The 24,198-nt window shown below is 53.2% G+C and overlaps 1 protein-coding gene across 1 annotated transcript; it reads right to left on the reverse strand.

Annotated features, from left to right (window-relative positions):
• Nucleotides 1–309: 309 nt before the first annotated feature.
• PRPSAP1 (phosphoribosyl pyrophosphate synthetase associated protein 1) lies at nucleotides 310–23,493 on the reverse strand. The gene is made up of 10 exons (XM_037491964.2): nucleotides 23,265–23,493; nucleotides 19,422–19,474; nucleotides 17,038–17,104; nucleotides 12,932–13,104; nucleotides 10,119–10,234; nucleotides 9,623–9,678; nucleotides 8,991–9,136; nucleotides 2,662–2,732; nucleotides 1,794–1,940; nucleotides 310–1,419 (listed from the first exon to the last, which is right to left on the reverse strand). The coding sequence occupies exons 1-10, from the start codon at nucleotides 23,432–23,434 to the stop codon at nucleotides 1,261–1,263; spliced, it is 1,158 nt and encodes a 385-aa protein (XP_037347861.1). The 5' UTR covers nucleotides 23,435–23,493; the 3' UTR covers nucleotides 310–1,260.
• Between the last annotated feature and the right edge of the window lie 705 nt (nucleotides 23,494–24,198).

A 24,198-nucleotide genomic window follows, 5' to 3' on the forward strand; every position in this document is an offset into this window, starting at 1 on the left:
CAATGCAGTGGAGTCGGACAGAAGCTCAGCTTGCAGTCCACAGCCGCTGCCCGCCCGGAAAGGCCCGGCTGTGGGCCTGGGGCGACGAAGACCCAGGTCTCCTGAAGAGCAGCCCCAGCTCTTCCTCCACCACACTAGTTATTTTATAATTAAGTTCTTTGCTCGAAATTCCCCTGCTTGGACTATTAACAGAAGGCACTTTACTTGTGTGCTTGAAAAAGCTAACGCGCTCCAAGTCTTGATTGTGCGCTGAAAACAGGTCAGGTCATTAGGAAAAGGATTAAAATGCCAAGGAAGCTTCCCCGCGGAGAAACACAATTGTGCAAATAATTGAATTGCCCTTTATTATCTCTCGGGAACTGCAGGACCAATAAGCAATTCCAGTTCATCCTCCCGTAGACGCCTTCCCCCATCACTCAGCCCCGCAGCGAGGCCTGCCTGACAAAGGCGGCGGAAAGGCCCCGTGCAGGCCCGAGGAGCTCAGTGAAGGCAAGTGCCTCCTTTCACACGGCGGAAATTTTTTTTTAATTTAGATTTTTAATTTCTCACTCAGCAAGGCTCTCGCGTCAGTGCTCAGGTGTCGGGGGAAGGGGCGAGCTGCTGGCGGAGGCCACCGGCCAGCTCTGGGCCAGCCTGAGTCCGGGTCTCGCGCACAGAAGGCAGCCCCTCGAAGGCAGGCGAGTGGGCAGCGCTGGGGGGTAGTGAAGAGACCAGCAAGACCACGAATCCTTTTATTTGCAACTTAAGAGCAACACAGACCTCCAGAGCTAGGGTGCTCTTCTCTAATCCTTGCTAGGAGTGACGCCAGAAATGCTGTTTACCGGCTGTGGGGATGGCAGTTCCTCAAAGAAATACAGGATTCCCGCTAAAGAGGGGCGTCAAGCTGGCCGGGAGAGAGGACAACTAGAATAGAGGGTGCCAGGCGCTCAGCTTCCCTAAGCACGTTCAACATTAACGTCTGCGCTTCCCTGCAGCTGAAACACCAGAACATTAGCATCGAGACTGTCTGCCCTGAAAGTCTTTTCCAGTCAAGATTTTCAGATTTTTTTCACGACGTCCATTTAGGGGAAGGACGGTGGCGGCGGCCCTTGCCGGGGTTCAGCCCTCTGCTCCCTGCCTCGTGACGAGCTTAGTGCCTCTCACCTCCCGAAGTGGGGAGAGGCCACCTGGCTGAGACCCCTCAGTCCTCCCACGAGGCAGTACCGTGCAATCAGCCCTGCCCGTCACGTGCCCCCGAGGAGCCGAGGAGGCGAGCCCCGGCTAGTCGTCCACGGTGATGTTCCGGAAAAGGTAGGCCATGGACTCCCCGTTGTGGATTCTGCGAATCGCTTCAGAAAGAATCAGACTGATGTCCACTGTCTTGATCTTGGGGCACTGCAGCTTCTGCACCTCATGGGGGACGGTGTTGGTCACTACCACCTGTCAGGCACCATGGAAACACCGTCACTAACGCGTCACCTGAAGCACCAGGGCGCAACCCCTCATCCTCTCAGCATAGGTCTCACCCACTAACCCTTGTCAACCTGACACCAGGCAGAGGGCTGCTGTCAGGGCGTGTGCCCCCATGGGGCAAGACGCTCCTGTTCTCAGGAAAGAGGTCAGCCTGGACAGAAAGACTCCCAGTGTCAAATGACCCGAAGTGCAAATATTAAAATGCACGCAGCAAATCTAAGCATTCATCCGCCCCAGCCCAAGGCTAGGCCCAGGAGGCCCATGGGACTGTGCTCTGCCCCAGGCAAGGGCCGCGCCCGCGCCTCTGGCTAGATGTCCCCAACCCTTCAGGCACAGTGGACCTCATCAATGGAGGACTCCTCGATCAGGCGGGGGGCCTCTGCGGACAGGATGCCGTGGGTGGCCATGACGTAGATCTTGTAAGCGCCTCTCTCTTTCAGGATCTCCGCGGCAGCCACGAAACTCTCCACGTCATCAATGATGTCATCCTGAGGAGGGAGGAGGGAGTCTAAGGAGTCGCCCAGGCCTCCAGGCCATCTGCTCTTCCCCCACTGGGTTTCAGAGGGTCCTCTGGGGTCAGAGCCCTCGGTGGGGGTCAGGGAGGACTCCCAGGAATGGCACAAAGCAGCCGACTGGACTCTGCAGCTGCCGGCACACAGCCGGCAAAGCCTTAATCACAAGTGACCTTCACGCCAGTCTCCTGTCATCAAGAGTCACATCCCTGTTCCCGACTTCTGACAAAGCCCACAGTCCACATCCCATGTACTCTTTTCCAGGAGAAAAGTCAGGTGCTGTCCCAGGCAGCAGATGTCACACAGGCGCCAGGATAAAGGCATACACCTGTGGACACGCCTTCAGCCCAGCACAGGCGCTCAGAGCAGGGAGCCAGGACAGCCTGTCTCTCCCTCAGCTCGTGGCCCGAATGCCTGCGGCTGAGTACACAGGTCAGCTCCACGTTGGGGCCCGAGCCCCCCCACCCCCAAACAAAGAGTATCATTCAGGGGCTGAGCTTTCTTGCCGGAGTTACTCCAGGCCACAGCGGTGACCCTGCTCGTCTGCACGAGGCCACGACCGCCTGTCCCAGAGAGTGTGGGTGAGAAAGGACAGGCAGGGCCATTTACACCTGTCACCATGCTGGGGAATGGGGTCACACGAGTGGACACCTCCAGGAGTCCCAGCACCCCACAGGGCGAGGGTGAACAGCCATACCACGATGATGGCGATGCGCCCGCCGACGTCTCCCACCACGGTGATCGGCGGCTTCTCCTTGGCCATCATTACTAGGAGGACACAAGTCACAAGACCCCGTTAGCCACGCACCACAGCAAGTGACCACGATCCTAGAGTGGCGCCTGGTGAGCTTGGGGCTGCCAGCTGCTGTCACAGCAGCAGAGGCCGCCATAAGTGCCATCTCACACTCCTCAGGAGCCCCATGAAAAGGCACAGGGCACAGGGGCCTCCCTGGTGGGCAAGGGGTTAAGTTCAGCACCATCAAGCTATATCGGCACCGCTGCGGCCTGAGCGCCCATCCCTAGCCGGGGAGCGACCCACCCACACCGCGCAGCAGACCTCGCCTGTCTCCCCGCAGCTCCCCTTAGCAGTGGAATTCAGTCAGTCTGCCTGTTCTGCTCCCCACTCTGTCTCTGGTAGATCCTCTCAACCCCCGCATCTCTGGCCTGCACCCTAATTCTATGTAAAAATAAGTAAAAATCTTAAAAAAAAAAAAAAAAGGCACAAGGGAATAGATGAAATGTATAGATTTTACTTTATCCAATACATCTAAAACATGATTTTAATATGATTATGCAAATTTATTAGCTTATCTGTTTCCTGGCTACAAATAGAGACAAATTTATTAAGGATGTTTTATATTTTTTGCATACATTTCAAGTCTCTGCTTTTGGGGTGCCTTTGTACACACAGCACTTCTAGGCAGAGCCAGCACAAAGCCACTCCCAGCAGAAATGTGTCCGGGAGGGATAACGAAACATAAAGGAAATGCCCTGCCAGACGGCAGCTAAGCACTGGTGCCACTGTACTTTGCCCAAAGCGACATCTCAACATCAGATAACCCACACGATCTGTCTCCGGGAACCGGGACTTGATGACAGTAACTGAGTCTGTCATCTCTTCTGCATTTAACTGGTCCTTAAAGTACAGGTTTCTTTTCTTTTTTTCTTTTTTAGAATTTTTTTTCCTTTTTTTTTTTTTTTTTAAGATTTATTTATTTATACAAGCACTGGGGTACAGGCCAGAGGCACAGGAGAGTGAGAGAATTCACCAGAGACAGAGTGGGGAGCAGAACAGGCAGATGGACCAAAGACACTGCTGAGGGGAGCAGCGGGCAAGACAGGAGGGGTCTGCCGCGCCATGTGGGACTCTCGCCAGCCAGCCGGGATTGAACCCACACTGCAGAGGCTGCGGACAGCTTCACAGTGTGGCGCTCAACTGCCTGTGCCACCAGGGAGACCCCAAAGTACACGAGTCTTAACTCACTCCAGAGGTGGCATCTGGAAAAGGCCTATGGACATGCAAATGAGGCCATGGAGGAGGGAAGTAGGATTTGTTGTTAAAAGGTGAGAACATTGAGGGAAGAGATTATTTTAGAACGGGCTAAATAATCTGCTTTTTGGAAAGCTTTTTATTATTTTGAGTATTTATGAATAGTGGGGGGCGGGGGAACAACCCGGGCGAGGATATAACTTGGTGCTCCTCGCAAGACTCCAGGCATAGCCTCAGAACAGCCCTTCCTGTCGCGCTTGTGCCACTGCAACTTGGCACCGAATACACCCCTGGCAAATTCCAACAGACATTCCCCAGCTTCCCACCCCAGAAACACAGCCGTTCCTTGAATATGGACAGTCCAAATGCTCCCCATATAACTGCCCCCCCAAAGGGAGTGGAGAGAAGAACCCATCCATACTAGGAGTCGCTTCGACCGGCTCTCAGAGTAAGCAGGCCATGGGCAGGTGGATCTGCAGCCACCAGCTCCCAGAGAGAGGCGGTCCCTTTCCTTAATCATTTTTCTCTGAAATAGAGAAAGTTCACAAGCCAGGATCCCTTATCAAGATGCATGGGAATCTGGCTCCTGGTGATGCAGAAGACCCCAAACATCAGCTGGCACCCGTCTGTGCTGCTGTACCCCACCTCTCCTCTCCCAGAAAGCTCCTGTGGGTCTGAAGTAAAAACAGGCTGGGCTGGGATGGAGGCTAACAAGGTATCAAAGAAGTCATTTCTCTCATGCCCAGCCCCCCTGGCTTCAGGCTCTGCATGAGACAGACGACAGCCTCGCAGGGCTGGGGGATGTGAACAGACTCCAACAGGTGAAAAAGATGCCCCAAATTATCAAATAGCTTGCCCAGAAAACAAAACACTAAAAATGCAACAGTTTCAGCAAAAGTAATACATGTGCTCAAGGTCAAATATAAAGGTCACTAAAATTACCCTATGTTTAAGATTTTGTCCTCTGTCTCCATAGTATCAAAGGAAACCCAGTTTGCTACAGGATAAAAAGGAGTCATGCACCATTGCTTGTGGCCAAAGTCACTTTTAAACAACACCAACTTGGGCCTCCCCGGTGGTGCAGGGGTTAAAGACAGCACTATCAAGCTATCGCCAACCACTGCAGCGCAAATTCGATCCCCAGACGGCCAGGGAGCTACCCACATGGTGCAGCAGACCTCTCCTGTCTCCTCGCTGCTCCCCTCAGCAGTGGATTTCAGTGGATCTGCCTGTTCTGTTCCCCACTCTGTCTCTGGTGAATCCTCTCATCCCCCGCACCTCTGGCCTGTACCCCAGCTCTTGTATGCATATATAAATAAATCTAAAAAACAAACAAACAAAAAAAAAAAAACACCAACTCACTGTCCAAGTAAAATAATGCTGCATTTACAAAAATCCTTGATCTCTCCCCACCCCATCCCCATCCCCCAGGGTCAACCAAGTCTTCCTCTTCCAAAATAAAGACCCGTATTTAGGGGGTCAAAGGACAACCGGTCCTTTCAAGTACATGAGGCACCCTTGACCTCAGGGAAGTAGGACCAACTCCACCTTACAACTGAAACAGAAACATCTAGACAACTTCACTGGGAATATACCACCTAAGACAGGGCTCTGCAACCTCAGCACCAAGATACTTGGTCCCGACACCTGCTCAGAGTAAAGGTGCCAGCAGAGTCTCTGGCCTCTACTTACTAGATGTCAGGAGCACCTAAAGGTGTTCTCAACAGTCTCTGGGGCCGCTCTGCACGTGGGTGACTTCAAGCTGAGTTCAACTGAGGCCCTGCAAGCTCACAAGACACTTCCAACTCACCCCTCACACTAGGAACAGGAAGTGAGAGGTACTGCCAGGACAGGTCCCCACTAGAAATTGCCTGTGGAGAAACCACATCCACGGCAGGGCTGCCGTCCATGCACAGAGCACAGGGCTGGGGAGTGATTCCCGCCCACCCCCCCACCATGTGAGTGCCCCTTTCTTGAAGTCCCGGGCCTACCCCACCCTTGGCTCAGGGCACATACCCCCACTTTTCCTTAAGGCCTCTGGGACCCTCACTTCATGTAGGTGGCCTCTCCTGCTAATCCATCTCGATGTTCTTTTTATTAATCAACCAAGCCAAAAGAAAAAGAAGCCGAGGAGTTGGGGGGAATCTCACCAACACACCCGACCTCCCACACCCACTGATGGTTGAGGCAGCAGCAGAAGCGCCTATAGGCAGCACCAAAAGCCCCCAAGGGAAGCCTCCTGAGTGGAGAACTGCTGCTCTGAGATGGGCTCCAGGAAAATTAAACAGTTCATCTTCCTGAAAAATGCAAGGACTTGGAGGATGAATATTTGCTTTTCCCTGGCCCTGCCCTGGCGTTCTGGTCTTGGTCCTCACCACTACCAGACCCCTGAAGCACTGCAAGTATAGCTGACGCAAAAGTGGAAGGCCAGTTACTACAGTGCAGTATAACTATACAAACAAGAAATTACATTTTTCAGAATCCTCTTGGCTCAATCTATAAAAGGGAGTCACGGAAGACGAGCCTATGGCCATGTAAACGTCAGCGCCAATACACAACAGGTGGGTGGAGGACCCACCGCCTTCTGCAGCACCCGGGATAACGCGAGGTGACAACCCTAGGTAGCACAGTGACGGTCCCAGAAGAGAGACACTGACCACACAAAGGGCTGCGCTTGCTGGCGGTACCTATCACAGTGACCTCTGAGCCAGAAGTTGAATTTCCTGGTCTTTGTGCCGTGAGTACCTTCATGTGCTTATGTAAGAACCCGGGCCAAGGTTAACCCCGCGGCACCTGCTGGGGTGTGTGCACGTCCCACTACAGGACTTGACCCCGGGAAGTGGCCGGAACATGTGGATTCACAGCTGAGGAAGGAGGTAGCAGAAAACGCCAGGGACCTGGCAAAGACACAGGAGGCGGCAGCTGCGCCAAGGATTTCTCTCTGGCCAAGTCTGAGGCCATGTGAGCATGAAAACAAAAGCAATGGATGTATCCCTGAGTCCTTGGGCAAGTTAGGGATAAGCAGGCAGCTTCAAGGGCAGTGCAGGGACCTCAGGAGAGTTAAGGAAGCTCCAGAGATAAGGGCAACAAATTCCAAAGGGGACTGATAGTCAAACACCACAGGACTAGGAGCAGCAGGACATTCCCGGACAAGGATCATAAAGGAAAAAGATAAGGGCTGGGACATAGGGGCTTAGTTCTGGGCACAGAGACATTTAGGCAGTGAGTGAGACCACTGAGAACTAACCAATCACAGAGACGGGTGGGGCCTCAGAACAATCAGGAAAGCAGGTCCGTGTTCCCTGAGACACTCCACTTTGCTCCCTCGCCCCTCCTTGGCCTGGTTCTACTGGCCTGGGGGTCCCGCTTTATTTCTGTTCCTTTTCTCCTCAATAAACTTTTTCTTTCTCTAAACAAACCTGCCTCTTCTCACTTGCGTGCCTGAGTGCCTGCAAAGTTCCTGCTGCAGCTTCGTGAGACCCCAGCCCGTGGGGGTCAGTGGCCGGGGCTCAGCGCTGCCCCCACAGCCTGGGGTCCGTTCCTAGCCGGGAGACTAGGCCTGAACACCTGCCATTTCGGTATCATCATGATGAACAACGTCAGGGTCTGTGACTCCACACTGATGGAGTGAAGGGTGAAGAGGGAAGATGGGAAAATCACTATTTGACATGATCATAGCTTAACTGATTCGACCAAGCAGTGCTGACGTTATGGCAGGTGCTGGGTTTGGTGAGAAACAGGATAGTAACCCAAGATATTCTTTTTTTTTATTTTTTAAACACCAGATATTCTTAATCACAAAGGGGAAAACGGGGTAACTGCACAGCGAAGCAGCCAGCAAGGGCCGGGTGAGAGTGGGCAGAGCTCAAGGGGATACATCTGCACCGGGACACACAGAGGCGCTCAGCGGTACCGCCTGGGGATGGAGCAGCGGGAGCGAGGACTTGGTGGGGAGGGCAAGGCTTTTCACTGTAAAGGATTTGCACTTTTTTAATTTGAAATTTGTGATGTGTTCAAGAACTTTAATTATCAAATCTGCAAGAAATTTAGTAAAATGCTGACAGCAACATTTTAAATTTAAAAGTTATCACTTCTCGGGCCTCCCCTGGTGGCGCAGCGGTTGAGCGCTGGGTTGCGAAGCTGCCCGCAGCCTCTGCAGCGCCGGTTTGATCCCCGGCTGCTCCCCGGCCACCGGAGGAGGGTCCCACATGGTGCGCAGACCTCTCCTGCCGCCCGCTGCTCCCCTCAGCAGTGTCCTTCGGGCCTTCTGCCTGCTCTGCTCCCCGCTCTGGCTCTGGTGAATTCTCTCACCCACCTGCGCTTCTGACTATACCCAGTGCTTGTATAAATAAATAAATAAAATAAAAAATTTAAAAAAAAATAAAAAATAAAAAAAATAAAAGTTATCACTTCTCTTATTTAAAATCCCAACGTTGAAAACAAAGAATGGAAAATTAAAGGCATCGCTGAAATGACCCTCCTATTTCCCCACCCTTTTAATCTCTGTGTTTCTGGGGCAAACGGATAGATTTTACAAAGATATCATCTCTGTCCTCTGGAAAGCACGACGCCTCCTCCACAGAGGACGCTGGCGGCCACGGAAAACAGCCTCCACACTGTTGGATTAGTCAGTCAGTCAGTCAGTCAGTCAGTCAGTCAGTCAGTCAGTCAGGTATGGGGTCAGAGGGCCAACTGCTAAAACAGGTGCTGAAAATGGTCTGATCGCCAAGGTCTGGTATTGACCTGTGGCTGTTTTCACCCCAAAATATAAGTCTAAGGTTTCGTGCCACTACACACACAACTTCTGAACTGTATTCAGGTAAAATTATTTCACACTGTCCGAATGCAAAGTGCTGCCGGGTCAGCTCAAACGCCCTCACATGTCTGCAAAGTGTGTGACCCCGTCGCCAGCGGGCTAGGGCAGAGCCACGCCATCACGCAGCAGGTGTCTAGGGGGCACTAGCTCCTACCAGCCATTCACTGTTCAAAACTCTCTGGCATTTACAAATGGAGGAACAGCAGCGAGTGGCTCTTACATGGCAGCTCCAGGCCGGGGTGGACAGTGGCGTTTCTGACCATCGGCGGGGAGTGGCGGCCGTCGTCCATGTCCAGCTCCGCACACTGCGCCTCTCCGTGGATGACAGCCAGGCCCAGGCGCAGCCGTTCCGCGTAAGACTGGGCCCTGCGACGGGGACAAGGGCAAGTGTGGGAGGCGGCCCGGGGCGCGCCTCAGCACTCTCATCATAAACAGAAGCATCATTTGACCTTTTAGGGACACACAAAGGGTTACTTGCCCAAATCGGAATGGGGGGCTGGGGCCGGAAGGTAACAGGCCAGGAGGCCTGTGAGTGGAGAGGTGGCCCGTATCTGAGACTCTCACATTCACATTTGGAGGCAAGAACTTAGTTCAAAGAGTTCTCGTAGCAGCCACGCCCCCAAAAAGGCTCCCTGCCGTTATTCTTCTCCTGGGAGGGCGAAGGAAGAACTTCATTTTCTCCCAGAGGAAAACTGAGTAATTCAGATGGGCCGCCTGGAGGCTGGTGGCAACATGGGGGCGACCCTGATAGTGGAGGGCAAAGGCCAGCCAGGGGCCCCCGGGCCGGGCAGCCCAGGCCAGGTCGTCTCATTCTGGTTTGGGAAGGACGCGGGTAGGGTGTGGCTTCTTTACCTTTTTGCAGCATCAGGAGATTTAGCTACAATGACTGCATTTCTGTAATTTGGAATCTAGATTTGGAAGAAAAATGAGACAATACTGAAAGGTTATCAAAAAAAAAACACCTGGACACTGGCATTATTACACTTTTCCCCTCTTAGGAACCACACTGGCAATCAGATATATAGAACTTCATTCACACGTTTAAAAACATTTGACACTCATCAACTAATGTCAGTGCAAAAGGACTGCTGCATCATCAAGAAGGCAGAGCAGAAGTGCTTCTTAAACTTTTGGAAAAACATAAGCAAACTACTAAAGAGTCTTGGAAGGAAATCCATTTTTAGTCAATACAAGCTACGATCCTCCAGGCCTGAGCACCCCCTGGCTGCCTCAGGCATTAAGCCTTAAGGGAAAGGTCAGTGATGTGCCTTGCAGAGAGGAATCCGACCCCAGGACACTAGGCGGGGCCTCTTGGGAGGACAAGAGGTGTTTGCTGGTGGCTCCTCACTTCTTCCTGGATATACTGAAGCAGGAAAGGTGAGGCTCTAAGGTTGTCCACGGGAAAGCTGAAAAAGCCTTGGATTTCCTTTTGATGAAGGTCCATAGTGATAATGTGAGTTAAACCTGAAATTTTAAAACAAAAAATTACAAAGTTCTCCCCTACAAGTTAGTGGCAACAGAGGACTCACAGTAGACGCCCGGCTCCTGAGATGAGGGGGGCACGTGAGCCAGCACTTCCAATACAGACTTAATCCTATGACCTGAGGAATGCGCCAAGCCAAAGTAAAGGAGCCTAGAACCTTCCACACAGATAAAAACTAAAGCTAGAAGAAAGTACTCCCCTCTACCGTTATTAGCCTGGTTCTGAAGATCCAGAAAGGAAAATTCAGGTAAAGGCGAAACATAAACACAGAATTCATAAATACTGAAGAAATAATAGATAGAAAAAAGCAGCAAGGCCTTGCTTAAAGCAGCCAGGAGGAAATAGTAAAGGAGTGTGACTAAAGGAGAGGGAGTAAGAAAGCAAAGTGACATACACACTAGAGGGAAAGAAATTCATGCGACATAGGATAAGGTGCTGGAGCTTGGTGTGATTTCTAGATGTCACAAAAATGGATCAAGTATTCTTGGAGAAAAGCAATAAAGACAATCCTCTCATAATTAACGGTGCTACTCAAGAAAAGCACTTACGCAAACGGGTTGCAAAGGTCAAAGGGCACTGCCCAACTTCCCTGGCAGACCCCAGTGTCACTTGTTCTTTCCAAATACCCTTTTTCTAGAGAATGGGATTCAAGTGTTTCTGAGGATCTGAATGTATATACTGGCTTTTTTTTTTTTTTTTTAAGATTTATTTATTAGAAGCGCGGGAGGGTGAGCGAATTCACCAGAGCCAGAGCGGGGAGCAGAGCAGGCAGAAGGACCGAAGTCCACTGCTGAGGGGAGCAGCGGGCGGCAGGACAGGTCTGCGCGCCATGTGGGACCCTCCTCCGGTGGTCGGGGAGCAGCTGGGGATCGAACCGGCGCTGCAGAGGCTGCGGGCAGCTTCGCAACCCAGCGCTCAACAGCTGCGCCACTGGGGAGGCCCTATACTGGCATTTTTAATAAACTTCAGACTAAACAAAGTCCTGGTAACTATACAGTGTTGTCACGTTTATTTATAGGCCAGGAGGTACGTCACCACCACAAAATCACAGAATAAAAGCAATGAAAATGAGCCGCTGTGCAGAATGAGAATCAGGGAGAAAACAATGAGTATGTAAGCTGAAGGAGTAGTTAAAAATGACAATCAGGGGGCCTCCCCTGGTGGCGTAGCGGTTGAGCGCTGGGTTGCAAAGCTGCCTGCAGCCTCTGCAGCGCCAGTTCGATTCCCTGCTGCCGGCGAGGGTCCCACATGGCGCAACAGACCTCTCCTGCCATACCCACTGCTCCCCTCAGCAGTGAATTTCGTCAGTCTGCCTGTTCTGCTCCCGGCTCTGGCTCTGGTGAATTCTCTCACCCTCCCGCGCTTCTGACTGTGCCCAGTGCTTGTATAAATAAATCTTTAAACAAATAAATAAATAAATAACAATCAACATCCAATTTGAATATTATGCACAAAACTTGAATTTGGCTGAGACAAGTGCGTAATTCTGGACCCGAAACTCAAAAGATGAGATACAGATGCCAAGACTGGCAGCTAAAACTCTGAGGAGATGAAATACAGAAGTGGGAGGATGAAAAAGTCCCAGATTAGAGCAGAGCAGAGAACAGAGCCAGCGACGCAACTCTAAGACAAAGAGCAAAGAAACCATTTACACCCGACTGGACTACCCTAACCAGAAAGATGAGAAAGGAAACAAGAAAAAGCAATTAGTGAACCACACTTAAAAAGAGCAAACTGGGGCTTCCCTGGTGGCGCAAGGGGTTAAGACGCAACCCATGAAGCTGACCGCAGCCACTGTAGCACGAGTTCGATCCCTGGGCAGGGAGCTACCCACATGGCGCAGCAGACCTCTCCTGACTCCCCACTGATCCCCTCAGCAGTGTGTTTCATCAGTCTGCCTGTTCTGTTCCCCACTCTCTCTGCTGAATCCTCTCAATCCTCACATCTCTGGCCTGAAGCTCAGCTCTTGTATGCATAAATAAATCTTAAAAAAAAAAAAAAGGGCCTCCCCGGTGGCGCAGCGGTTGAGCGCTGGGTTGCGAAGCTGCCCGCGGCCTCTGCGGCGCCGGTTCGATCCCCGGCTGTTCCCCAGCCACCGGAGGAGGGTCCCACATGGCGCACAGACCTCTCCTGCCGCCCGCTGCTCCCCTCAGCAGTGTACTTCGGTCCTTCTGCCTGCTCTGCTCCCCGCTCTGGCTCTGGTGAATTCTCTCACCCTCCCGCGCTTCTGACTGTACCCAGTGCATGTATGAACAGAACAAACAAACAAAACCAGCAAACAAATAAATAAAGCATGCCTCTATTAAAAAAAAAAAAAAAAAAAAAAAAAGAGCAAACTAGGGCCTCCCTGGTGGCGCAAGGGTAGTTAAGCACAGCACTATGAAGCTATCTGCAGCCACTGGCAGCATGAGTTTGATCCCCGGCCAGGAAGACACCCATATGGCATGGCAGACCTCTCCAGACTCCCTGCTGTTCCCCTCAGCAGTACACTTCAGTCAGTCTGCCTGTTCTGCTCCCCACTCTGTCTCTATTGAGTCCTCTCACCACCCTGTGTGTCTGGCATGCACCCTAGCTCTTGTATGCATAAATAAATAAAACTTAAAAAAAAAAAGGAGAGCAAACTAGTTGTGTGGGGGATGAACTAGCCTGGACAGGGGTCCCCAGGCTACCCCACTCACCGGCCTTGGCCAGCATGGAGGCCAGGAGCTTGCACACGATGGAGCCCCGCTTCCTCATCTTGCTCTGCTTGCTGTAGGGGAAGTAGGGGATGACCCCGATGATGTTCCTGGCACAGGCAGTCTTCAGCGCGTAGGCCATGATCAGCAGCTCCATCACCGCGGTGTTCACATCTCTGAAATGGTGACAATGGGCACATCTGGATTCATTTCACTGACTAACCCCTAAAAAGAGGTCACCGTTAGCCTGTAAACCTGGGCTGCTGAGGGGTGTTATAGGGACTTCATGATCACGCAGGCTTAGGATGGCATCTCCTGAACACGGCGGGTGGGGATGGGGAAGCCTCGTCCCTGTGGCTCCTGGGGTCTCCAGCACATGAATCCACTCTCTCTGCTGTCTAACCAGGACATGTCACTGGAGAGAGCCCGGTGATGCCACATCAACTGCTGGGGGCCACCCCAGGGACTCGGCTCAGGCCGCCTTCAGGGACGTCAGGGACACCCACCGGCCATCACGCCAGTTGCCAGCGCAGAGCTGATTTGGGCTTTCTTTTGTGGGTGGAGGGCGGGGAATCCTGGACTTTAGTTTCTAACACCTGCCCCATGTAGCATATAGATTCCTGACAAAGATGACCAGACAAAGGCAGAGACCAGGATCTGACAGTCAAGGGGAAGCTGGTTCCCCTTGAATAAAGCAGATCGGGACCCTCTGCTCGGCCACCAAGCCAAGCTCTGCCCTTTACAACAGAACAGGAAGGAGCCAAAAAAGGAGCCCTGAAATCCTTCTCCCGTTGCTCTCCCCCACTTGAGGTGTCCATGTGCTCACACGCCCCCTTGGTATAATCAGTGTCTCCTCCACACTCCCCCAGAGAAGCAGCATCACCTTGTGGGGCTGCCCCCATCCCGCGGGGAAGGGCTGTCTGGTGTCAGCGCCAGGCCTACGTGTAGCAGACGGGGCGAGCGGGCCACTGAGCGAGGGGCTGAGTGAACATCACGGGAGGGTTTTGTCATGGACCGTCTCTTGAAACTCGTGTTCATCTGGCTGAGGGGACCGTGCTTAGTGCCCCTGGGAGAGAGTGAGCGCCGAGACGCCCTTTTAGCAGCGAGGTTTCCACGTCCAACTCGGGGAACCTCCCCTTATAACGTGCATTTTCATAACAAAGTAGGGTTAGTTATGTCGCAAAGCACTTCTCCCAGAGGGTAGGAGCCTTGATCTGGGCTAGATGTTGGGACAGTGACAACGTTCCCTATGGACCCGACAGGTCCTGTTATTTTCCACTCAGCTCCTTCCTCTGAAGTGAAGTGGAGCATTTTTCTCCTTTACAGCCCCAACTTTGTAATGCTCAAGTCTGGTACCTAAAGGTTAGCAGTCACACCATTTTGGTATAATCAGGACAAAACCATTAAACACTTTCAAGGTGCTCGAAATAAATACTTGGTCAATTTTAGTTCGTTCATTCATCCAATGAACAAGTATTTACTGAGCACAGAGTCATGAGGCGTGGCTGGGAACGGTGCAGCGAACAGGCTGCCTGCATCCTCAGGGAAGGCCAGAGACCCTTGCCGGGCTGTCACCTGGTGCAGATCCTAAGTCACGTCAGGTTTTCCCCTCCCGAGATGCTGATGCTGGACTCCAAAAGCGCCTCCTCCCACGCTGACAGCCAAACTGAAGCCTCGTGGGTGCCGCAGGCCAGGAGCCTCAGAGGACTCAGGCCCATGTTAGTGGGACACCAGGCAACCAGAGCAAAGGTCTCGTCCGTATAGACTGCTTGTCAGAGTGTGAAGAGAAATTAGGGCCTCTTAACCTTCCGCTGTGTGACACGGTGTGGCCCTACGCGCTCTTCCACCTGCTGCTGTCCCCAAAGTGCTCCGTTACAGCCGGCGGACGCTGGAAGCGTGCGTCCAGCTCTCAGGTGAAGCCACTCGTGTAGTTGCAGGACAGCGAGGTCTGGACAGCCCACCACAGGGAGGCCCGACAGGGAGATATTAATGCAACTAGATCAACAACTTCCGAGGAGTCTTGATTTCAGAGTAACTTTCTTTTCTTTTTTCCTTTTTTTTTAAAAAAAGATTTATTTATTTATTATTTATACATGCACTGGGTACAGTCAGAAGTGCGGGAGGGTGAGAGAATTCACCAGAGCCAGAGCGGGGAGCAGAGCAGGCAGAAGGACCCAAGTACACTGCTGAGGGGAGCAGCGGGCGGCAGGAGAGGTCTGCGCGCCATGTGGGACCCTCCTCCGGTGGCCGGGGAGCAGCCGGGGATCCAACCAGCTTCGCAACCCAGCGCTCAGCCGCTGCGCCACCGGGGAAGCCCCAGAGTAACTTTCTTTTCATTAATTACTAATTATTCCCATGAGGCTTTTCTTTTCCACTTTTTCCGCTCGCTAATGGCCTAAGCTAAGGATTCGACATCCTCCAACTCAAGGATGAGGAAAGCCTCCCACTCCCCACCCCTGAGAGGCCAGGAAGGAGACAAAAGGACCTTTGTCACACTGACTCCCAGTCCCAGTGGCTGACAGACATGGGACAAATGGGACAGCAGGCAGCCACCTCGCGGGCGAGCTGGGGGAAGAGACGCTGGCCGGCAGCCCTCGCTTTGTTATCTTTCCCTAAGAATGTTCCAAGCACATCCTGGCTTCTTGTGGTCTCTGTGTCTGAGTGGGACAGCCTCAGTTGTTTACCAGTTGAGTAGTTTTCTTTCCCGGAACACGGCACCCCGCCTATTAACCCTGCGCTGCGGCTCCACGCTCGTTAAGCAGCAGACAAGAGCGTGAGGTGAGTCCACCTACACCGATTCGGCCCCAGGAAAGGCAGAGGCAGCCCAGCACAGCGGTCACCGGGCAGGACCCAACCCGCCCTCCTCCACCAGCTGGTGACCGCGGCAAGCACGTTCTAAGTGTTCTCTCAGGCGCGAGCCTCTTATGTCACTTCAACAGATCAGAACATGTAGCGTAAACAGGAAAAATGCCCTTTAAACACCACGCTGTAAGCCGATCTGTCTTAGCACAACTGCTCGGAGGGTAGATGTGGAAGGCCCAAGGCACCTGCTGCTCCAGCTTCTGGCACAGAGCGCCCAAGCCGGGCCTTTCCTGCCGGGAGGGTGAGGAAGGTGCCCTTTGGGACACTGATGATGACACTGACCACACACCCCCAAGCGCGGGGCTGTCTGGGGTGGGGGACAACGACAACCTCCGCTACTGGAGTTCTGACTTGGGGCAGCCTGGAGGTCGGGCCAGTCACCCACACCGGGATTTAATCCACCCTCTATGCAATGGCGCCTCCATAATGAAACTGAGGGAGGCGGCCTGGAGCACTTCCATGTGACGTACTCGAGATGTGGGCACGAGGTGCTCCTGGCAGGGCACCTGGCAGCACCACTCTCCCTTCACAAGCTGTAACACACACGCACGGAGCAACGCCTACCATGTCCCTCCACGGGCCTTGAGGTCACACCCACTTGCTGGTGAAAGGGAAGGTGTCAGGCGCCCACGACAGGCCGGCCACGCGTTGCAGCCCAATAAGGCACCGCTCAGCCGTGGGGAGACGTGGGCCTGGGCCAATGCCTGAGGCGCGGACCATGCCCTCGAGGAGGCTAGCAAGGAAGTGGCAGGCAAGTAGAGATGACAGTGCAACATGAGGAACAGGAGCAATTCCAGAAAACTCTCTTTTGGGAAGCATTTTCTTCAACATATAAAAGCATTTCTAAGCATTTCTGAGTGCGGGAAAAAATGGAACCAAATGAAAAGACGAGTCCCGTCTCTAAGATTTTCAGAGGAGGGGCCTCCCTGATGGCACCAGGGGTTAAGCACCGCACTATGAAGCAATCCGCAGCCTCCGCAGCACGAGTTCGATCCCCAGCCGGCCAGGGAGCAACACACATGGCACAGCAGACCTCTCCTGTCTCCCCGCTGCTCCCCTCAGCAGTGTGTTTCAGTCCGTCTGCCTGTTCTGCTCCCCGCGCAGTCTCTTAGGAGTCCTCTCTCCGCCCTCACTGCCCCCGCATCTCTGGCCTATACCCCAGCTCTTATATGCATAAATAAATAAATCTTTAAAAAAAAAAAAGATTCTTAGAGGAAAGCAGCACACCGAGTGACACCAGCCCTTACCTGGGTATTGTCTGGATGATGAAAATATCTTGGCCACGAACAGATTCTTTTATTTCAACTCTTGTCTCTGAAAAAAAAAAAGTTCTATAGTTTTAAGAAAAGCATGTCATGATGCAATAACTGTGTGGCAATTGGGAGAGAATAAAGATGGACCTAAATCAATACTTCACTTAGTGCACCAAAATAAATTCTTAATAGCTCTCAGGATAACATGCCCGTATGTAAAAAAGAATTAAGCTAAGGGGAAAATAAAGCCAAAAATAGAATAAATGGCAAAAGGAACAAGCAGGTCTTTGTAAAATCCCAGGGTCCGAAACAAAACCATCACCAAAATAAAAAGACAAGATGCCTGGGGCAAAGCGAAGCATATAAACAGGTCACATTTAACATCCCCATTATTTTTTGAACAAATGCTGAGGTCTTCTCTGGCCAGGCCCACGCTGGGGCCCCCCAAGAGGACCAAGCGGACTGCCCTGGTCCACGAGAGACAGAGCATTGCCACAGGCTGGCCAGGCCCCCGCCCTGGCCGCAGTACCAGCCCTGATAAAGGAGAAGCAGCGAGCGAGCTGGGGCAAAGGCCCCACTGCCAGCTGGAATATGCAGTGAGGACGGGCGTGGGAAGCAGCAGAAGATGGGGTCAGGGGTGGGCAGAGGTCCACTCAGAAAGCAGGGAGAGGAGGCCGAGCAGCTGGACCATCAGGACTGCAGATTTTCCCTAAGACTGTTAAGAAGGCCAAGGGAGAATTCAGGAGTGCACAGGGAGTGACCCACCTGTTGGCAAAAGCATGCTGGCTACGGGGAGAAGGAAAAAACTGGCAGGACAAGAGCAGCACCAAGGAGCCCACTCCAGCTGCTTCTGGAAGGTCCAGGAAGGCGATAGAGGGGCAGGGGCCTGAGCAGTGCAGAGGCCCCAGCGACAGGCCTGGACAGGGTATTCTGTGGAGTGAGAGCACCCAAGATGTGCGGGTGGACGAGATGGCAGGTGAGGAGCAGAGCTCAGCACCCAAAGGGGCCTTGTGCCTACCAAGGAGACTGTACCGCAGGCAGGAGCAAGTCAGAAAGATTTGCACTTTAGAAATACCCTGGTGGAGGGGAGTGGAACGGACTGGAGAGGATGAACATGGAGGTGGAAGGCCCGCTGGGAAGCAACTTCAGCAGGAGCAGGCAGGCCTAGACGGTGATGGAAGGATGGAGGAAAGGGTCCTCATTGACCCAGCGTCCCCTCTGACTCAAGTGCGTGGTTTCATGTGCTGCGCAGAAGCATCACTGTGAATTCAAACCACACAGCCGGCTCGCTGACTGGCCAAGTCAAAGGAGAGTCGGTGTGGCAGCTGGAGGACACTGGGGTCCATCAACACACACTGCCTGCCTGACCCCGAGGAGAGGGCGCCCTGGAAACTACCCTTCCCTTTGCAAGCACTTGACATCATCCTGTCTTAGGAATGTATTTTCTCAAGCAATTTACCCCACAGTTGTGCCTTAGAAACAGAAAAGGAAGAATCAGGAATCCACATTTTCCATTTGCAAAAGCAATTCTGATTCGCTCACATAGCTCTGCCTTTGCAAGGACTTACGGCCCCACCAGGCAACGGCCAGGCAGGGTGCCCAGACTCTCGCCCGGCCAAGCGCTTTCCACCAGCTCCATATAAGGTCGCAGCTCTCCACCCAACCTGGGTGAGAGCGGAAGCTGGTCACCTCCTTAGGGTGAGCAGCGACAGGAGACTGGCAAGAAAAACTCGGAGAGAACCGAAAGAGTGTGCAGCCACTCCAGCTCCCCGCCACCAGATCATTCGCCATGCCACCTGATGCCATGCCAGACAGGGGGCGCTAGGAAGTATTTATCGAATACAGTCCAAACAGGAAAAATGAAGCCCACACGCTCTACATTTCACCTTTTCTTCATTCTGAAATGCTGGGAATTAGCTGAGAAAAGGAGAAATGGAGACTTTAGGGAAAATAAAGTCGCCGTGGAAAGGGAAGTAAACCTCTAACGCTAGAGAGAATGATGTTGCTGGCTAACACCTGCCTTTTGAAAACATGTTTAAAAACATAGTTTGGAGAACAGGCCTCCCTGGTGGTGCAAGGGGTTAAGTCGCAGCACTATGAAGCTGCTTCACCAGCCACTGTGGCCTGAATTTGCTCCCAGGCCAGGGAGCTGACCCACATGGCGCGGCAGACCTCTCCTGTCTCCCCGCTGCTCCCCTCACCAGTGGATTTCAGTAGATCTGCCTGTTCTGCTCCCCACTCTGTCTCTGGTGAATCCTCCCCCCTCCACCGTACCTGTGGCCTGTACCCCAGTTCTTGTATGCGTAAATAGTCTTGAATAAACAAAATGAAACATAGTTTGGAGAACAAAGACTCTTTAAGAAATCATGTTAACTTACCTCCATTGGTCTCCTGATACACCACAGACTTCCCCAACTCAGCACCGAGACGCCTGCAGGGGGGGCAGAAAGGCAATTAAGGATGCTTAAAAAGGGCCTCCTTGGTGGCACAAGGGAGACACAACCTATGACACAACCTATGAGGCTGTCCGCAGCCACTGCACCATGAGTTTGATCCCCGGCTAGGGAGCAACCCACATGGCACAGCAGACCTCTCCTGTCTCCCTGCTGCTCCCCTCAATAGTCTACTTCAGTCAATCTGCCTGTTTTGCTCCCCACTGTCTCTGGTGAATCCTCCCACCCCCCACCCCTTTGGCCGGTACCCCAGTTCTTGTATGCATAAATAAATCTTTAAAAAAAAATAAAAGATCAAATTAAAGAGCTTCTGCACAGCAAAACAGACAATGGCCAAAACAAAGAGAAACCCCACTAACTAGGAGAAAATTTTTGCACACAACACTAATGATAAAGGACTGATCACAAAAATCTACAAAGAGCTGAGACTCAACAAAAACAAAGAAAATAATCCAGTCAAAAAATGGGCAGAAGAGCTAAAAAGAAACTTCTCCAAAGAGGAAATACAAATGGCCACCAGGCATATGAAAAAATGTTCAACGTCACATGCAATCAGGGGAATGCAAATCAAAACTACAATGAGATACCATCTCACACCAGTGAGAATGGCACATATTAAAAAAACTAGCAACAACAAATGTTGGCGAGGTTGGTGGAGAAAAAGGCTCTCCTGCACTGCTGGTGGGAGTGCAAACCGGTCCAGCCACTATGGAGAGCTGTGTGGAGATTTCTGGACCTACTAAACATAGAGCTTCCATAGGATCCAGCCATTCCACTCCTAGGTATTTACCCAGAGGACACAGAAACATCCATTCCAAAGAGCACCTGCACCCCTATGTTTATAGCAGCACTGTTTACAATAGCTAAGCTTTGGAAACAGCCCAAATGCCCAAAAATAGATGACTGGATCAAGAAGATGTGGTACAGATACACCATGGAATATTACTCAGCATTCAAAAAAGATAAACTCATGCAACTGGCAGCAACATGGATGGTGCTGGAAGGGATCATGCTCAGCGAAATAAGCCAGAAAGAAAAAGAAAAATACCGGATGGTCTCACTCATAGCAGGAATCTAGAAAACCTAAATATGGACCAGGAAAAAGAATAACTATAAGAAAGAAAAAAATCAAAATCAACAAACAACTATGAAACAGAGACACTGGGGGGGGGGAGGGGGATTGGGGTCAAAATTGGGGTTGCAATTGTATGGGGATTATAAAAATAAAAAAAAAAGTGAAAAAAAAAAAAGAATGCTTAAAAAAAAAAAACAACCCTCCAGTCCTTACGCACATGTTAACAAAAAGACAATCATGAGGAATGGAAAATCTGCTGTCACTGCACAGGAGTTTGAGGTGCTCACCATTTTATAACACTCTGCTTTACTGGAAAGAGCTCCCAGTCAAAGCTTAAATTCTACTTCCTATTTGAATAACAATTATCTTGGGAATCCTTCCCAAACACATTCTTAGTTACTAGGAACTATTCCAGAGACACAAGCCAGAGGTTGGGGCCTCCACTGTGGAGAGGGAGCAGGTGCAAGCAGTTACCTGGTCGCATCCTGCGCAGAACAAAGCAAGTGTAAAAGGCACTTCTGAGACAATCGGGGAACGTGAACAATGACGTAAGGAAGCCACGGAGGGTAGTTTCTGTGCTGTCAAGTGGTCAGCACGGCCATTTTAGGAGTGTGTCACATAAGGCAAGGATGGAATCTGGTTTAAAACACTCCAGGCCCAAAACGAAATAGCCTTAAAAAGGAATGAAACTTTGCAACGTGCAGCATCATAGGGAACCTTATATTGCAACCATTCTAAGTAAAATAAGTCAGAGACTAAGAGCCAAATATTGCAGCTTCATACCCAGAAGGCACAAGAATAGGAAAACTCATACACAGAAAGTGGAATAAAGGCGGGGGGATGAGTAATTAGTATTGAATGGCTATGGGAGTATCTGTTTGGGATGAAAAAGTTCTCCAATTGAAGATACACAACACTATACTTCATATCACTGAATTATACACCTAAAAATGTTTAAAAATACTCCAGCCCCAGAAAGTGAGGGTCAGGTGACAGAGATAAAACAAGATTAACAAAAAGAGCTAGTGGAGATGCTTGGGGGTAATTATGACAGACATGTGACTTATGTAACACACCTTTTTCCAATGACTCAAGTACATACTCAAAAAAGTCTGAGAACCCCTACATGAGGTGTAGATCTGAAAGGAAGTGTGGAAATAAAATAGCATCTCAAGAGCATCCAATCTATCTTCAAACTTTGTGTAGTGGTAAAACCCTTTTTTTTAAATGAAATCTTCCTGAGAAATTCAACATATGGAAAAAACAAGGAAAACAGTTGTAAACATTTATTATTTACAGAAATGTAAGACCTTCTGGAACAAAGCAGGGCACAATCTCATTTAAAAACAAAAATGGAAAGGGTCTCCCTGGTGGGGCAGGGGTTAAGTTTCAGCGCCATCAAACTATCACCAGCCACTGCGGCACAAGTTCCATCCCCGGCCGGCCAGGGAGCTACCCACATGGCGCAGCAGACCCCTCCTGTGCCCCGGCTGCTCCCCTCAGCAGTGGATTTCAGTAGATCCGCCTGTTCTGCTCCCCACTCTGTCTCTGGTGAATCCTCTCACCGCCCCCTCCTCTGGCCTGTACCCCAGTTCTTGTATGCATAAATAAAAATAAATCTTAAAAAAAAAAAAAAGGGAAAACCATGTCAATGTGTCCTCTGTCTGCCCCCCCCCCAGGTCGCTGTGTGGTAAACCCCAAAATAACTACGGCTTCATATTGAAAGTCAGTATTTTACTTGGCCTCAGAAAGGCCCAATAATCGGAGGCCAGAAACAGAAACGCGGTGGCAGGCCGAGAAGGATGCTTTTACTCCATCACGTTTAAAACTCGAGCTGAAAATTGGCCTATTGAGAAAATGGGACTCGGGGGCCCCTTCCCTGCAAGTCCACACAGACTGTGAAACAACCCGCGCAGCCGCTTCTCGGCTCGGAGGCGCCCGGGGCCGCGACGACGACTTTCCCGGCGGGCCGGGCCGCGGCCTCGGCCTCGGCCTCGGCCTGCAGCGGCGCCGCGCGGCTCGGGCAGGGGCTCCCAGGCCCGTGCTCCCCACGCTCGGGGCGCCCCGGCTCCCCAGAGGCCCGGCCCGACCAGGCCCCGCCCACGCGCGGAGTTCGGGGAACCCGGCCTCGGGGGGGTGGGGGGGCCGGCGGCGCCCGGGCCGCGGCTCCGTGGAGAGCAGGGGCCGCGCCCACCGCCCCCGGGAGGCCCGAGCGCACCCACCGAGGGGGGCGCCCCCTCGTTCCCGCCGAACGCGGTGTCGGGGTGCTCCCGGCCACGCCTTCCGCTCCGCTGGGAGCCCCACGCGCTGGCCTCCGCGCCGAGGAGACGGGAATGGCGGGGGCCCCGCCCTCCAAGGGACCCCACGGGCCGTCGCGGCCCCCCGGGCGTGGGGGAGGGGAGGGGTCCCCAAGCGCGCGGGCAGGAGGGACGGCGGCGCCCCAGCGCCCGGAGAGGGGTTCAGGGGACGCGGGGAGGGGAGGCCCAAGGAGCCGGGGGGGGGTCCGGGTGACCCGGGGGTCGGGGGGCAGCGACCCGGTCGGGGAGCGCGCAGAACGCCCCTCAGCCGCCGCTCGCGGGGGGCTTTCGCCCGCGCGCGCCCCGAAACGGCCGAAGGGCCGACCCCCGCGGCGGCGGCGAGCAGGACCCCGCGGCCCGGCGCCCCCCGCGGCCCGGCGCCCCCGCGGCCCTTACTCGGTGATGCGCTTGGCCAGCTCGGTGCAGGCGGCCGTGGAGTTGGCGGAGAAGACGCGGTAGCCGGTGCGGGCGGCGTTCATGGCCGGGGGCGCGGCGGGGCGGGCGCGCGGGGCGCGGAAGGCCGAGGCCACGGACAGCGGCGGCAGCAGCAGCAGCTTCTTGGGCATCGTCCGGCCCGAGGCGCGCTGGCCGCGGCTCGCGCGGGGCCGCACCCGCCGGGCTTCCGACGGCGGCGGCGAGAAACCAGCCCCTCGCGCGGGCGCGGCGGCCCCGCTCCCGGACCCGAGGCCGCGACCGTCCGGCCGGAACCCCTCAGCCGCCCGCGCCTCAGCCGCCCTCAGCCGGAGCGAGGCCGCCGCCCCCTCCGAGCAGCGAGCGGCGCCGGGCTAGAGCGCCCGCGGCGCCGCCATCTCAGGTGCGGGCAGGGCGGTGGGCCACCCCGAGAAGCTCGGCTTTCCCAGGGAAGCGTCGCGGATTCACTCCGCCGCTAGATTTTGTAGCTCCCGCAGCGGCCCTTTTTCTCTCCTGTCCTTGGGCGGCGCAACGTGATTTGGTGGTGGTCCCGGTCGTTTCCAACTTTTCTGCCAGGATCCAAAATGTCGGCTCCTGGGCGGCTAGCGGGCTAGATGGGCGCCTCTATGGTAACACAGCCGCTGTTCGCTCCCGGGCGCATGCGTCCAACAGAGCGCTGGGCCAGTGGGGGCGGGGCTCCACGCAGGTGGCGCTGCCTGCCGTAGTAGAACGCCCCCAAGATGGAGCCTGGTCTTTGAGACTTTGCCCCAGACGCCTACCTTGTGTGCGCGTGGAGGGCAAGGTTCTCTCCACTGGACAGAGACACTCCTGTCAATGTTATGTTTTCAACCATAAATGTCCTCTCCGCGCCCCTCCACTGGCTGGGGTCTCTCAGGCTCACTCACGAAGCATCTGCTTC

This window comes from Talpa occidentalis, unplaced genomic scaffold, assembly GCF_014898055.3.
Source record: "Talpa occidentalis isolate TD23 unplaced genomic scaffold, MPIMG_talOcc4v2.1 talOcc4.7, whole genome shotgun sequence".
NCBI lineage: Eukaryota > Metazoa > Chordata > Mammalia > Eulipotyphla > Talpidae > Talpa > Talpa occidentalis.